The 15,886-nt window shown below is 39.0% G+C and overlaps 1 protein-coding gene across 1 annotated transcript in view; it reads right to left on the minus strand.

Moving 5' to 3' along the window:
• Window positions 1–14,569, minus strand: part of GAK (cyclin G associated kinase) — a 62,911-nt gene extending 48,342 nt beyond the window's left edge. Inside the window, exons 1-7 of the mRNA XM_057373249.1 lie at window positions 14,239–14,569; window positions 7,820–7,881; window positions 6,508–6,567; window positions 4,627–4,741; window positions 4,059–4,201; window positions 1,724–1,849; window positions 518–607 (exon numbers count right to left, since the gene is read on the minus strand). Of these exons, the coding sequence (XP_057229232.1) occupies window positions 518–607; window positions 1,724–1,849; window positions 4,059–4,201; window positions 4,627–4,741; window positions 6,508–6,567; window positions 7,820–7,881; window positions 14,239–14,380 (738 nt within the window). The 5' untranslated portion in view covers window positions 14,381–14,569. The remainder of the gene's footprint in view (window positions 1–517; window positions 608–1,723; window positions 1,850–4,058; window positions 4,202–4,626; window positions 4,742–6,507; window positions 6,568–7,819; window positions 7,882–14,238) is intronic.
• Between the last annotated feature and the right edge of the window lie 1,317 nt (window positions 14,570–15,886).

Genomic DNA, 15,886 nt, shown 5'->3' on the forward strand with positions numbered 1-15,886 from the left:
TCTCATTACAGATCTTTTAGTGAACGTGAACAGCTTATCATCCTTTCTATATAAAGCATTAATGATATCTGTATTGTTCTCATCCTTGCTATCTGACACTGTTTTAACTACAGCATACCTCAACACTTTGAACTCAGCAATAGGCAGCCCCCAGATAATCTGCATGGCAGAGCATGAAAGGCAAGAATTTCAATTTAAGGACTCCAAGTATTCTGGATTTATGGTTGCAAGCACCAACCAAGCAACAGTTGTACTGAATGTTAGAGAAGTTCAGGTCACCTCTCAAACAGAAGTCAAGCTTGACCTGGGAGAAAACTTAAACCATATCTCTTCCTTTTAACACAGAGATACAGAGCCTCTACTATTTAAGTTTAATTTGATATAAGATAGCATCCTACATTTATTTCAGTGTTTTAATTATTGAATCAACAAACTATGAGAAGTCTGCAAAATCAGTTTCACTGTTACATGAGCAACTATCATGCAGCAAGGAAAAAAAACAAACCACCTTTCTTACCCAAATGTCCTGCTTTTCACCAATGGGAAAATTAGAATACAGGTCTATCATTTCTGGTGTCCTGTACATTGGTGTTGTATTCCTTGTGATCTGGAGAAGACAGAATTTAATGAAACAATTTTGAAGAATGAGATCTAATGGCATTCAGCCAAGGAAACAGCTCTCCATGTAGAATGAATAGTACTCTCATTTTTAAAATAATTTCAGACACACCAGTCAAGGAGAAAGCAATCAATTTAATCCTGCTATAGTCACAACAGCTTTTACATAAGGTCAGATGAAGACAGTAGAAATCAGATAACACTGTGATAGTCAAGAGTCCTCCCAGACAGTAAAGTGACTGTTCTACATGAGGCAAAAATGGAGAGAAACACTAATACCAAAAATTAACAATAAGCCAATAAGTGAATTCACACTTCAATATGTCTCTCTCCCTTTCTCAGCACAGTTGATGACAGTGCAGATACATACAAAGAGAAACTTTATGGGCATAAGGATCCCTGAAGAGACCTTTTCTAACATCTTTTTGCACAGAATATACATGACAGTGATACCAATCAAAATTTCACCAGCAATTAGTGGAGTGTTTTCCAAGAATGCCAGATTGCAGAAACAGAGGAAGCTTAGAGAGACTTGTGATGTCAAGAAGTTGCACCAACTAAATTAAGCGTATTTCCTCTACTGATGTACCACATTAGATTTACCAGCAGCACTCTCAACTCTAAACCAAGAACAAATGCACTTGGCAAAAGCACACTGCACACTAGACATGGCCACTGCAGTCCAAGTCACTGCAATACTGCCCATTCCTATTCTGCTGAGCAGACTTGCCTCTATCTAGCATTCAACTCAGAAAAACAGATCAGAACATGGGAATCAGTCCAGCAATTTCTGACTGCTTGTCAAGAGTTCAATTAGAAGATGATCTAGTAATCACTTCTATTTTCACACCAGATTGCAGAATGGATAGTGACCATGCTGAAGCAGTGTTTCTATATGTAGCTACAGACTACAAGTCATGATTGTAACTGCATTAGCTTTTGAACTTTGGCCAACAAATACAAAACCAAAACTTTATAAATAACACTGTAACTGAAACAACTTTCAGTTGCCTTAGAAGTCTCATGAATTAATACCAGATTAATAGTAACAATTAAATGAATCCACTGTTGATATTAAGATGGTATCACTTTTAAATAGTCTCACCTCTTCTTCAACCAATGCTCTCTTCTGTGCAGACCAGTTGTAGTCAGGATAGTAAGCTATAGTTGTAGCACTACCGAAGTCACAAAGTTTAATCGTTCCCTGGTTACTAATAAGCAAGTTTTCTACCTTCAAAAAAAATAGAATAATAGATCAAAAACATTTGGTTTTTTTTTGTCCTGTACACTAACACACATGCTTTTACACATCATCTTACTTGTGCATATATTTAAAAACTAATCAATTTAACCCAAAATATTGTTTACAGCAGCACAAAGGTTTCAGACAGTACTGTCTATATGGTAGCAACATAGCCAAGTTTTAAAAGGAAGCACCAAACACGCCATGAGCAGGAAACATTCAGGACAGCAAGAAACAAACTCAAGGGGAAGAAAACTCATTAGAGCCTAAGAAAAGATAGTTTTTTAGRTAAGAACTTGCAGAAGCAGTCTTAGAATCCAAATGTTTTCAGATGTAAAACTGAACGCTGTTAGCTTAACTGCARWGGAGTGGAGGTTAGGACTGTTACAGACACTAAACAGGAAGGTACTAGTAGACAAAAAGGCTACAAGTAGACACCTAYAAAGAGGGAGCTGTGACCCTGTGCAGAGACAGAAAACAGCTATTTGAGAACCACGTGCTGCCTTTACAGTTAATTATCCCTSCCTTTTTTTACTTCATAAACTCCAGCTTTCCTAATGTTAATTGAAATGTGGAAGAAACTTAAGGAAATAATAAAAGTACAGGGCAGATGTACTTGGAGTCACAATCACAAAAGGGCTGAGAAATAAAATCTGTATCTCTGCATGAAGTTAGGAAAACATGTACAAGTTAACTGGCTCAAAATTTTTCACTTGTAATTTTCTATGCTGCTGACCTTGGTTTAGCCTGCTAAAAAGGGCAGCATAGATAAATGGGCCCTATTTGGTTCTTGGCTGTAGAAAGGCCTCTGCCTCTTGTAGCACAACAATCATTTAATCTTGCTTTGCAGCCTCTGCAACATGAGACCAACACAAAACCAAATTCCTGTTCTTCCCCCATGTYTTATCTGTCAGGAACATACATTCCTTGAGAAGAAAAAACAGTTCTTGAATTACAGTATTAGCAGAACAACTATSAAGCTGGCTATGAAAGAAATTGTATTTGTAAATAGGCTTTTTTACTTTTTTTATTTTTCAGAAGAGAGGTGCATCTTTTCTACTAGCTAGGGGCTGGTGTATAGAAATTTCAGTAAGAAACGGTTAACATGTCTCTGATACAATCTAAATGCCTGTTCAATGTTACTAAGCAAAAAAAAAAAAATTAAAAAGTCAAAAAAGGGGAAAAAATATAGCTTTGTCACCAAAACTAGGTTTATATTTATAGGCTATACTAACGGCTAACATCAAAGCCTTCATAAGAGCATTGAAAACACTTAGCACATTTACTTCTAAAGAGTGGTCATATTTTCCTGCCCCAAAGTAATTCAGTACAAGCTTACTTATGGAGGAAGAAATTTTCCTATTTTTATATTCAAATGAAATCACATCAGGCTGGATACAGACACGTGAAATTCAGACACTGTTCCAGAAACAAGAATCTTCTCTCTCATTTTTTATGCTTATGAAAATTCAAATATATTTGTAGTACAGCAGAATCTCACCAATGATTAGTGTTTCTTCATCTAAGGTATAATGAACGCATAAAGGTACCCTGTCTTCAAAATACAAAATTAAGATTCAGGTAAATCTCCAAAGCTCTTAAGGGTAGAACACCTGAACACCTTCTACACCATAACCCTRTAGCCTTCAGGTAAAGGCTAATAAAACAAAGAGAAAAGCCCTAAGAAACAAAATCTAACATGAACTATGCCTACCAAATTTTATAATTCAAATTAAAAACAAGTACTGAAGGGCAATGCAAGTTATCTGTTCTAAAAGTAACAGCTTACTACACAATAGCAAGGTAATCCAGATAATTCAGCTTTCTTCTCCTTCAAAGCTTTATCCCTTTTATTTAGACACCTGCTTATCCCAGAACTGCAATTCACAAGTTGTAACTGGCTATTTTATCAAAACCAAAATACTTAGGCTAATTTAATCAGCAAAACATGATRCACAACTTTTCTGTTGGCTAGTTTCAGATAGAATACAAGTAGTTCATAACTGCAAGCAGAAGGAAAAGATGTTGTCTGAAGAGATGCAAGTATACCAGTGATGGCCTTCCCTAATACTCASCAGCTGTGGCAAGGCAACAGACCTAAGCACTACGCTCAAGAGTAGTTTTTAACACTCATGCAGCCCAACAGGATCATTTGCTGGTTTAGAAGTTCAGCCTTTATTTAAACATTGTAACACACCTTTAAGTCTCTGTGGATAATAGGAGGCTTCTGCTTATGCATATGCTGCACTGCTCTGCAGGTCTGATAAAAGATCTTCAAAACTGTGTCACAAGAGATAGGTCCTTTGGATTCTACTTTCTTTAAGAACTCCACCAGCTGTCCTGCAGGAAATCAAGAGAAATGCACGTAAGTATAGAGAGAACACCACAAATTCTGAAAGCTTGACACAAATAGACCTTTGTCAAGAAAGGTTTACAGTCTTGAGTTGCATTAAGTAGATATTCTCAAAATGGCAAATTCACACTGACTGCAGTGCCAAAAGAAAGAGTGCTCTAACGAACCACTACTACTCTCCTTTCCTCTGGTCTCAAACAAAATATACTTAATGATTACCTCATATTTAAGACAAGGTTAACCTGTAGTCTAAAAACTATGATCTTTATCCTATAAAAGATAAGGTTGAACTCTAGCTCCACTGAACCATGCTATCTTCTACAGTCATTCAAAGCTTATAAGTTAACAAGCAACCTGTGCAAAGCAGCTGCCAGAAGCAATGTGCACTTCTGGGAAAAGAAATAAAGTTTACCTTTACACAGCTCYGTAAGCAGAAGAAACTCTCCTTGTCCTGTGTCTGATTCTTCTTTTCCTATAGAAGCTGCAGAGCAAAACTGGACAATGTTGGGATGACCTGAAAGTTTTTTCTGGAGATAACACATTGAAGGAAGATGACTGCCAAGTTCATTGATACTAGTGCAACCAGTAGTTAATTTGAAATGTTAGCTTAAAACCACAGGAAGCATAAAAGCTGAAATCAATACCCTAAGCAAAACAGGGAAATCCAGCTGTAAAAATTCAGCTGTAAAAAAATCTGAGAAACTAACCTAAGGTAAAGTAATCAAAAGTCAAAACAAAATATTAAAAATTCCTTGTGATWAAGGCTCTGAGAAAACTGGACTCAGTTACAGGTCTAGTACTGTCTGTCTTTTGACAATGACTACCAGAGACTAGCATGAGTAGCAGAGATATCTTCTAAGTATCAACTGCTTCTCTAGAAGGCTGATCAAGAAAGGGCTATTGTCTCCTCACCTATCTYTCCTAAGGAAGTAATAAGCATGCCATACTTCAATTTTAGGTAATTAAAATAAAGTTCAAAACAACTAGAGGTCTAAAAGGGCAAGGAATTTATCCTTCCAGCATTAGTAATAATTTTTCATTCTAAAACCTTTATCATGTTTCATGTCCAGTTCAAAAACTCAAGGTATCATTTTTGAATTATATAAAGTGGAGTATAGTATAAGTGATCTCAGCTCCTGCCAGTGGAAGTTATCTTGCATTATGCCTGTCTGTGCATACGCTGAGATTCATTCCTGTAAGACAAACTGTTTACATGATTCATTMACCAAGTCTGAAGAGAAAAAAGCAAAGACATTTTAAGTAGAACAGAAYCACTTAAAAATGGCAAGTTGGATCCACAAAAATTGCATAAATCTGATCTTACACATCTCCTTACAACTTCCTATTTAGAGCTGCAGGAATTAATAGCATTTCAGTKTTATCTCAGAAAGTTAGCAACAGTTAACCCTTGGTCATGTTGTATRCATACTTTAAGGACTCTGAGCTGTGAAAGACATTCAAAGAACATTGAGTTCTTTACTCTTGGCAAATAAAGACAGAACAGATAGAAAATGTATAGTGCTATGGAATTCAGTTCTTAGAAGTGCAGTCCTAGTAAGTAGTCATTAGGCTAAGGTTTTGCCAAATATATCAGCAATCATAAAAGGAAATGTTTGAGTAGCAGGTGGSTTTGCCTGCTAAATGTTCAAAGCAGAAAACATGAGCATACCACAGCTACTCACTGACACTTCAAACAAACTGAGGGACTAAGAGGAGACATACCAGGCATTGAATTTACTAAAATCAAAGCCTGAAAATACTTTAAGATTACATTATACCCTATTATCTGACATCACTGCAGAAAAAAAAAGGACAGCAAGGACACTGAGAAACATGTGCTTCTTGATTCTTAGTCTACCGAAATTACTTCCTTAATGTTCAGCATTACTTCTTAAAGCCATATGCATCCAAAGCAGAAATTAATGAACATTGAGARTAAAAGTGAAGAGCAATAAATCTAGTGCATGTGAGGGAATTCTATTTAAGATCTAGGTATCATGTGAATAGTCAAAAGGTCTCGACTACATTCATAGGACTGAAAACAAGCTCAAATAAGCATTTCACTTGCAAGAAGTACATAGCAAAGTCTACACKAGTTACAAAAGTTATTTGCATACATTGTATTACAGCAATTTTTGAAGAACTGAATTTTCTGGATGTTGGTACTAGATTTATAACAAACCATGATCCCTAGAATGTCAGTCCTCTTAGGCATGAGAAGAACAGAATCTGTACAGCAGTCCTTTGTTTCCCAGAAATATCAGACAGTAAAATATATTACAGAAAAGGATACCATAAAACAAACTTCCTGAATGATGGCTTTGTTCTTTTCCTCTTCATTAGACAACAATCGCTGTTCAAAAAAACAAAATAATTGAGAAGATAGAGTTACTAAAACTTACAGAATAACAATAGTCCATAGATTTTTTTTTCACAGAATATAAAGGATAAGCTATAGTCAAAAACCTAGGGAAGGGAACTGTAATGGGGCAGTAAACACAGCTGGCTTATTGAACATTCTGCTATAAACAATACCCAGTTTTCCGGTTACCTGAGCAATTCAGGTTTAATGATTATTGAACAGTTACAACTTTTGACACTCTTAAACTTAACAACTCTGACAGTTTTGGTATATAAAATGCTGAAGTATCCTGGCTGCAATTGYGTGGGCTTAACAAGGAAAGGTTCACCTTCTGCCTGAAATATTCAGTAATAACCTTCAACTCACTCTAGACAGAACTCCTCCAAACTGTGTAGCCCAGCTTTTTCAATGGTACTTGTGTAATCAGTAGCAAAATCAAGCATTACTGTTTCTAGTATTGCCTGGATTTGTAATCAACATTTGCCTACAATCAGCCTGAGCATTTGCTACAAAAGTACCAAAACAGAGGAAGTAATGGTTCACCTTTTACCAGTTAGTTTTTAACGGTTTTCCTTCTAGAGGACCTTTAGAACACTTACAGTATATGGCTTTGGCCACATATTTTGTTACTGTAAGGATATGGCATGAAATGCAAAAAAACAGACAAAGTTATTACTGGTAGTATAATACCATCTTATCTCTCCCACTCCTCATACAGCTACCCTGTTTACAGCTGATTACCAGAAGCCTCCAGAAAACAAGAATCCAGAGAAATGCCTCTAAAAAGCACCAGGCTGAAGGTTTAAACAAGGAGTCAAAGTGTGGAGCATTATTTTTAGTAATGAAATAAGGGAACTTAAAGTAAGACGGTAGCTAAACCTTCTTCTGACAAGTGACAAATATTCTTGTACTCCATTTCAGGTAACTATGAAAAATATTCCTTTTACCCATGCAACAGAATGCTTTGGACTGGGTAATGAATTTCCAGACCAAATAAAAAAATAAAGACCAGTGGCACCTAAAAGACCAATTCCCATGTTTGTCATCTAATTATGAAGTATAGAGTTTTAAGTGGAATAACCATTCTAAATAATGTACTACAAACATCACTACCATTCTCAATCTTTCCAAGTTACTTGTTCAGTGGCATACATCAAGGATTAACTGTCATGTCAAAATATCAAGCTAAATGTCTGCTRAAAGACAAACCCTATAAACCTACAGTGAAGCAAATCAGTATTACCTTCAAAGCATAATCTTTGCCACTTCCAAGATCTTGAGCTTCATAGACAAAAGCAAAACCCCCTACAAGAAGAAGGTACACAAAGTCCATTTTAATACCAAAATTCAGGTACATTGGTTTTTTTTTTTAGCACAACAGAATCAATACATGAATTTAGATACATTTCTGAACATAAAAAGCATAAGTATTTTTCGGCATCTTGTCAAGAGTGATGGTTACCTACATAGAAGAGTTCACATATTCTATTCCTTTCTTGTATATATGCCAAGAGCACACTGACTTTGTTACTTGCCTGCATTTTGTCAAGTCTGCATAAGCAGATTTCTTATAAAGCAATTTTTTAAAAGGTCCTTATAAAACCAAAATTCAGAACAATCAATATTACCTGGTAATTTCAATTAAACTTTTTGGTATTGCACTGCTAACACATCCTATAAAAAAACAGCAATAATCAAGAAGGATAAGTGTTAAATATACCCCTCCTATTTTTAAGATAATTGTCATGATTCAGGCTCTRTATTAAAATGAGAAAGCATTTTCAAGCACTGAAGCACACATTCTAGTAACAGTAATGTTGTTACTAAATTGCACTTTGATATTCCATTAAATATTTGCCTTCCAAATCCTTTTGTCAAACTATCTATTTTCTCAAACATCTCCTTTTGCTCAAGAATACTGTGCAAACTTCATTGAGACAGTAGAAATTTGAGAGTATATAACTAGCTTAAAATATGCATTTTTACTTCAGTGATTGCACCTTCTTATCAAGAACTGCTAAAAAGAATAAAATTCATTAAACTTTGCATATATCCAGAGAAAAAGCCAGTGGTATCATGTCTGGTTAATTCCTACTTCATTGCACCTGCTTTATAGAGAATCTGACTGTAATGGCCTACAGGCTCACCCTTTACAACGCTGTCCTTCTCAAAGCATCAGCTTCTGGTAAGTTTCCCATTCTGTCATTTCATTCTTTCACATTCTGTCATTTCATCATTCTTTCACATTCTGTCATTTCATTCTCTCACCTGAACACAATTCAGTTCCATACAACACAGCTCATTCCATGCAGTGCTTGGCTCACTACCACTGCAGCACTACAGAAGATACCATATTTAAATCCATGGATTTTCTGGGATACGAAAGGAGTTAAGAGCACATTGTGAAGGCACTTTTTTAAAAATCTTTTTTAAACTATTTGCTATTGGTGAAAACAATTCTTACACAAAAGGCAAAACTAGTCCTATTGCTTCACTCTTAAGAGCAGTTTCATTTACTGTTTGATGCTGGCTTCCTTAAAGAAGTAATCTATTAGAGCTGTTTTAATATACCCTCACTAGGGACAAGTTTACTGGAAAAACTTCACTGCCATGAGTTTACTCCAAGCCCTCTGACCAATACATTCCACAAAAATTCAGAAAAAAATAATTTTAAACAGCACTTCCAACAACTCTATACAAACAAATACCTGTACAAAAGACGTAACCAAGGCAAATGGTAAAATGGAAGTTAAGAGTAGAACAGCTCCTAAAGAATGTAATTACATTTGGGATGTTTTCACTCATTTTTTCCACTTAYGTACATGCTTGATGATTGTTTTAATACAGTTTTCTGAAGCTTTCTATATAAGCAAAATCATCTTGGTATGCCCTCATACAGATCACCAGTGTAGAGATGTGTACATACCCATCCCAGCTATTGCCCAGACAGACGCAGGTTGTCCTACTGAGGCACCTCAGAGCCCCATTCTCAGAATACAGCCCAAAAGTCGTTAAAATTCATCTCATGTAGTATTTTATGCCACAGAATTAACAGCAGAAGAAAACCTGGTTTATTTCTCCTCTGTAGACACAAGCTCTTACACATCAAGGCTCACTACCCTCAAGAGCACCATTCCACCCCTTGAAAATCAGGAACTAGCCCCATCTCATTCGTTTTACTAGTGGTGCCCTGCACTCATCTTCATATCCCCACAGCCTTCAGGCAGAGCTCTTGTCAGTACTTCATGATTGTCTTACAAAGATTTAAAGACCCTTGCTTTTCCAACCAAGGGATTTGGATTCTCCCTCAAATCAAATCTAGGCATCACATAATACTGAATAACTTCAATGCACTTTCAATCAAGTTGGATTTTAAGCTGCTCTTTTTTATCCTGTCCCTGATTTTCACATCTTTACAGATTATTTTTACAGACAAGCCACTTCAGTAAAATGGCTAGAGAAGCACCATAATGGGGACATCAATCACAACATAATAYTACTTGCCATTGTAATTGTCTCACTGTTTCATTACATACTTAACTAGTTGTGAGAAAGCAAGGGTGTGAGTAGCTTCCTGTTTGTAACTATTTGATATGACTTGTCTATTCCCCTCACAAACCCTGAATGAATTTGTTTCCATATCCATTTTCAGTGGTTTAAGTTTCAATATAACCTGATTGAAACAATATCATTCTAGCCTGCATTGTAAGTTTCAGTGGATCTTACCTGAAAGCTTTTCTAYCAGGGTATCAAAACAGAAATTAAGCTCTGTTATTGTTGCCAAGCATTGATTCAYAAGCCTATTTTTTGAAGTCCAGTCATGCATTTTTGTCTATTGCAAAGTCCTAGCAACAAGATGAAACTGCCTCAAAAATGACAGATGGCCCAAACTTGAACTGTACATTTTCCYATACCCTTGAGAAGCAGAGAGGTAGATTATCTTGAAACTTTCAGAGCTCCCCTGCAAGCAGGAACAGCTGCAGCCAAAAACAACTTTTAAAACAATATTTAAAAAACAGAAATGTTCTGCTTATTATTGAAAACATTGTCTACATTTATAGCAGAGAGAATGAAAACTRGAAAGCTGCTAGGTCGGTTACTTTACTTGTTCTTTAGGAAACGTAATTTTTTTCCCCCCTATCTGTCAGCAAATAGAACAAACCATGTTCACAGAAACTTGACATTAAGCATTCATTGTGCCTCTGCTGCTGGAGTTTTACAAATTAAATCCACCCCAAAACCTGTACTTAATTAGGTTATCATTATCCTATAAATCCAGTAGTTGCACAATCCATAAAACTGTTCCTATAAGCTTGGCAAACTGTAATACTGCCTCTTCACACCCAAAATACTGAGGAAGCCTTGAAGTCTAAAGTACAAAAAAAAAAAAAAAAAAAAAAAAAAAAAAAAAAAAAAAAAAAAAAAAAAAAAAAAAAAAAAAAGCTGCTTTAATTGCAGAAGTTTCACCTTGCCAGAAAGCAGCTTGTAACAAGTCACCTATCTGGCTTTAAGACATGACATCCTTTTTTAAACTCAAAAAAAATCTGTAGCCTATTGCTATCTTTCTGACTAAGAAATGATTTTTTCATTATGATAGAAGTTTTAGATTCAGATTAAACAGCTGGAATAATGCATTCTTTTTTTCACCATGTTACTCTTTTTGTGTGCCCTGTTGTCAAGTGTTTGTTGCTCAAAGAAAGCGTAAGAAACCATTACACATGAAGAATGATTGTTAAACGTGTGCTACAGAACTTGCTTGTTCCATGTACTTTACACAACCAAACACCTAGTTTATTCCAAATAGTTCAGCCTCACATGCAAGACAAGCAACAATATTTACTAATTAGGTAGGAAATYTGTGACTGTTTTACTTAACTAAAATTCGGGGGCAGTTCTGTGCACTTAACTGGAGGACCCAAGGGAGCCAGACACCTGAAGCCACCATCATATCAAATGCAAGTAGGGATCATATACAAAGGCCCCAACCAAGGTCCTCTAAAATCTTATCTGCAGTGAACTACTGAAATGTACAAGCAAAAAAAAAAAAAAAAAAAAAAAAAAAAAAAAAAAAAAAAAAAAAAAAAAAAAAAAAAAAAAAAAAACCAGGAGACCATATTCTAGGAGTGCTCAGTCCAGCCTGTAACACAGCCTGTCTGAGCCTTAGTCTGTTCTTGCATTCAGGGGTAGTATCAGCACTAGGGATCACCAGCTCACCCGCCACGGGTTGCTGTCAGCCTTCTGCRGCAGCACACCGTATTTTCAGTCAGACCAGTCCTACCCCAGCAGAACTTGTCTGGGGAAACAYTTATAAGTGATCTGTGAAACAAGTTTCAGCTTAGAGCACAGCCAAACACAGATTTGCACCAGTGCTGGTGTCCAGCACACTACGGAGCTGGAAGGCAATGTGGGCTACAGGAACAACTGAACCTGTGCTGCCACATGATACYATGCAATGCTAAACCACAGGCTCTGTTCACATCAACTACTAACAAAGCWGAACGCATAATTCTACAGAAAAGGCTTTCTCTCTGCATTGGCAGATGACAAGCTCACCACGGATTTGAAATCCAAATTCAGGATTGCAGCACTTGGCTTTCCAGTAGGGAATCTGGCACAAAGGAACTGATCTAGAAGAACAGATTCTGTATTGGTAAACATGAGAGAAAATACATATAAGCCACAGTTGTGGACCCATGTATCAGAAGACACCACAACAGGTCCAGAGCTCAAAGATAAAAGCAATTYGAGCAACAAAATAAAAGCAACTTGAGCAACCAAATAAATTATATGYGACAGAAAAATTCAAGTCTGGAAACAGCAGGAGAGGCTGGGTCTTCTGCATTTTGTATCTATTTCGCCTTTATACTCAATATACCACAAGACTTCTTTTAGACCAGCTATCTTGGCTAGAAAATTATACTTTCCAGAAAAAGAAAGCAGCTAGTCCAGTTTCAATTAGTGAAATATAGACAGAAAACACAAAACAAAACCGTTAACATTGAGACAAACATGGAACACAAAGCAGTGGTTACAGAGAAATTGTCACAAACTGTAGAGTTAAAGAATGYCTCTGTTTGCTTTGAGCCATCTTACCTGCCATCTTTCCCCTGACATTTTAAAATGTCTGTGTCAGATCCTGGGAAACAGTCGGCTGCTGTCTAAAGTATTAAAATACCAGCTCAAGAACCAAATAGCACATATGCCTCAGAAGTAGCTACCTGCCCTAACTTTCCTTTGTCCTTTGGAAACTGCTGTGGTCACGGCCTGCAAGAATGTTACAGTATCAGCAGCACAGACAGTTCTTTTAAATTCACATCATACTGAGTGCTTAGATTTTACTCACAACTCTGACTATAAAGAAGCTGTAAGCAAAGGCTGAAGGTGAAATAGGAGGATTTGACTTTTAGTGCTGTTTTACATGTAACTTACTACATAAGAAACTGCCAGATTTTCTCTAAGATCATATGCCAAAAGCACTTTAACATTCAAGTGGCAAATCATGTGCCCTTAAGAAGATAAAGCAGTGGTGAAGACCAATTTGTTGTTGTTTTACAGCACAAAAATTTTTAAGTACCTTGTTAAGTGGCTTGAAGTAGCTAATCTTAARGAACCATGTTTTTCCTTCTATGCTGATCACCCAAATTTCAACAGAAAACTACTTAATACTAGATAAACACAAGAAGAAACTACTGAAAGAAACTCCAGTAATGAAAAGGAGCTCTAAATAGAGCTTTGARGTATTTAACCTTAATAACATCAACCATCTCAATTAAGTTGATAAAATATTTAACTGCAGAAGTATGGAAAAGTTCACATTTTAGTCTTCTGAGACTAGCCTTCAATGGTTCTGCTTGAAAAAAAAAAAAAAAAGTATTTTCTCTGACCACAAGCATAACACGATCCAAATTTTTGCTAATATCTAAGTAATTTGCATCCATCAAACAGCATGTATTCTAAAACAGATTAACAAGTCGTGTGCCAGGCTACCTACCCAAAACTTAACTGAAAAGTGCACAGATGTTTAAATCCTTGCAGTCTAGCAAAGCCTATGTGCACAATAATATTAGCCTCCTCACACAGGCGTTTAAAGCAAACACATTTCCTGCATTCCACAGTCTTCCAAACAACCCAAAACAACAGAAGCAATCTTGMACGTTTGGCATAATATTATACATGGTCAATAAAACAAAAACAAACGCAATCAGAATTTCCATTCTAGAAGTCCTTGGCAGATTATAAAGACCTTGTTGATTACAAACTCAGAGCCCTGTTATGTGGTGAAAGCATTTTAAACCACGAAGCAAAGGAAGAAGCGGCCACTGAATACAGCGGCTCTCGTGGCTATCCCTCAGGCGGGACAGTGACACCAAGCACTGCTCCGACACCTGGGACTGGAGAACASCGGCACCCCGGGCCTGGGTCACTCGGCGCCCGAGGAGAGCAGGGCACGGACACCGCCAGCCCTTCCCGAGAGGCCGGAACCGCCGCCCCGCCCGCCGCCCGTCCGCCCCCAGCCGGGCGCGGCCTGCCAAGGAGGAAACCCTCCYGGTCTAGGAATGGGAGACGGGGAAAAGGAGAGCGGGAGGCCCGCGGGGAAGCCCATCCCAGCCCCGAGGCGCCGGGGTCCGCCTCACATGGCCCGGCCCTGCCGCCCGCTCTTACCCTCGGCGATGACCCGCTTGATGCGCAGCTTCATATCGCCCATCTCCACCGTCTGCCCCACGAAATCATTTTGGTCGCGGCTGGCGGCCCCGAGGGAACCGGGGCCCGCCAGGAAGTCCAAGGCAGACTGGAAGAGCGACATGGCCCCCGGCAGGCACTGCCCGGCGGCGGCCGGGCGAGCAGGAATGGGAGAGAATTGGACGGGACGGAAAGGGGTGGAAGTAGGGTGGGATGGAGTTGGAGGGCTCCGCCGAGCTACCGACAGCGGCGGCGACAGCCCGCCTGCCTCCTCCGCCTTCCCCTCAGCCGCCCTTCCCTCAGCTCCGGGCGGCTTCCGGGAACGCTGCGTCATTTACGCGCTCCCGGTGCCGCCCGCCGCAGCCGGCCGGGCGCGGCCCCGCCCCGCGGGAGGAGCTCCGCCTCCCGCTCCTGGCCGGTGGCGGGCCGCTGCCGGGGATCGCCTTCCCGCCCTGCCCGCGGCGTTCTGCCCTCAGAAGGGACGCCATTCCCTGGGCAGCGGTGCGTTTCCCCGTGCTAGCACTCAGGTTGGCAGTCGGCGAGAGATAAGCGTTGTGCTGTCTGCCGGCACAGCTGGCGCTTGGGCAGCACCTGCGCTTTTTCCACAGGGCACTCCTGCCGTCCTTTCCCTGTTCGCCTGCCCTCGGGATATTCCACRTGTGTAGCTTTTCTCCGCAGCCCTGAGGGGCCAGCCGCTGCCCACCCACTGCCAGCAGCGGGATGCACCGGCAGAGTGTGGTGGTGGAGTCCTTTCTATGTGCCACACGAATGCTAGGAGTAGCYGTGCCCCTAGAGAGTGTCAGCCTGCCTTGTTAGGGGTAAGGCTCCCTGTGTTTGGCAGATCCCGAAATGGTCAGCCCATTTTTCGGAACAGCAGCTGATTAGAAGCAACGCTTGTCTCCAAACGTGTTGTTTCCGAAATAATACCCATAGTCAGGATTCTCTTTCAGGTCAATCTTTACTGTCTGTACCCTGCCAGCGGGCATCAGACAATTTGAGACGATCCCAGACAAGTCTATGAGACTTCATGTAGCCATGGCTACTTTCTCCTGCACAGTTGACTGGCTAAATTTTTTTAGGTTGGATTTCTCAATCAACTTCCATTAAATAAGAACTTACTGTTTTTCATGCACTGTGCAAATTACAGGGGCATGGCTTCTTGTGATTCCTTCATCGTTCTAATGCTTCATCAGTCAAGAAGTGTGTTCTTAAAGACCAGTAGATTTATATGGAGATCCCATGGTTTTGTATTTTAATTTTTAAAAATATTAAATTATCGAAGATCATAATAGAGAGCTTGCTTGTATCTGTAGCAGAGGCCAGCTTGGTATTTTTCTCTTCCAAGTCTCCGTGTAAGAAAACTTCTTTTGTTACAGTAAATCATACCACTTCTTTGCAGGAAATTCCTACCTGCAGGAGCAGGAGTATCTTACTTCAGTCCTGTTTTGGTTTCTGACTTTTCTGTGTATTTTTGTTCAGGCAAATGCTGGAATTATCTTTTTACAAACTAACACGGCTAGTTAGGCTTGCTGCACCATACTGTTCCACTCACTGTCCTTTGTATCTTCACCTGTATCTTCCCCTTCAAAGACTCATTCATAAAAGGCCACTAGAAAAGGGCAGCAGCTTC

This window comes from Malurus melanocephalus, unplaced genomic scaffold, assembly GCF_030028575.1.
Source record: "Malurus melanocephalus ecotype Western Australia unplaced genomic scaffold, MMel_1.1 scaffold_191, whole genome shotgun sequence".
In the NCBI taxonomy this organism is placed as follows: Eukaryota; Metazoa; Chordata; class Aves; order Passeriformes; family Maluridae; genus Malurus; species Malurus melanocephalus.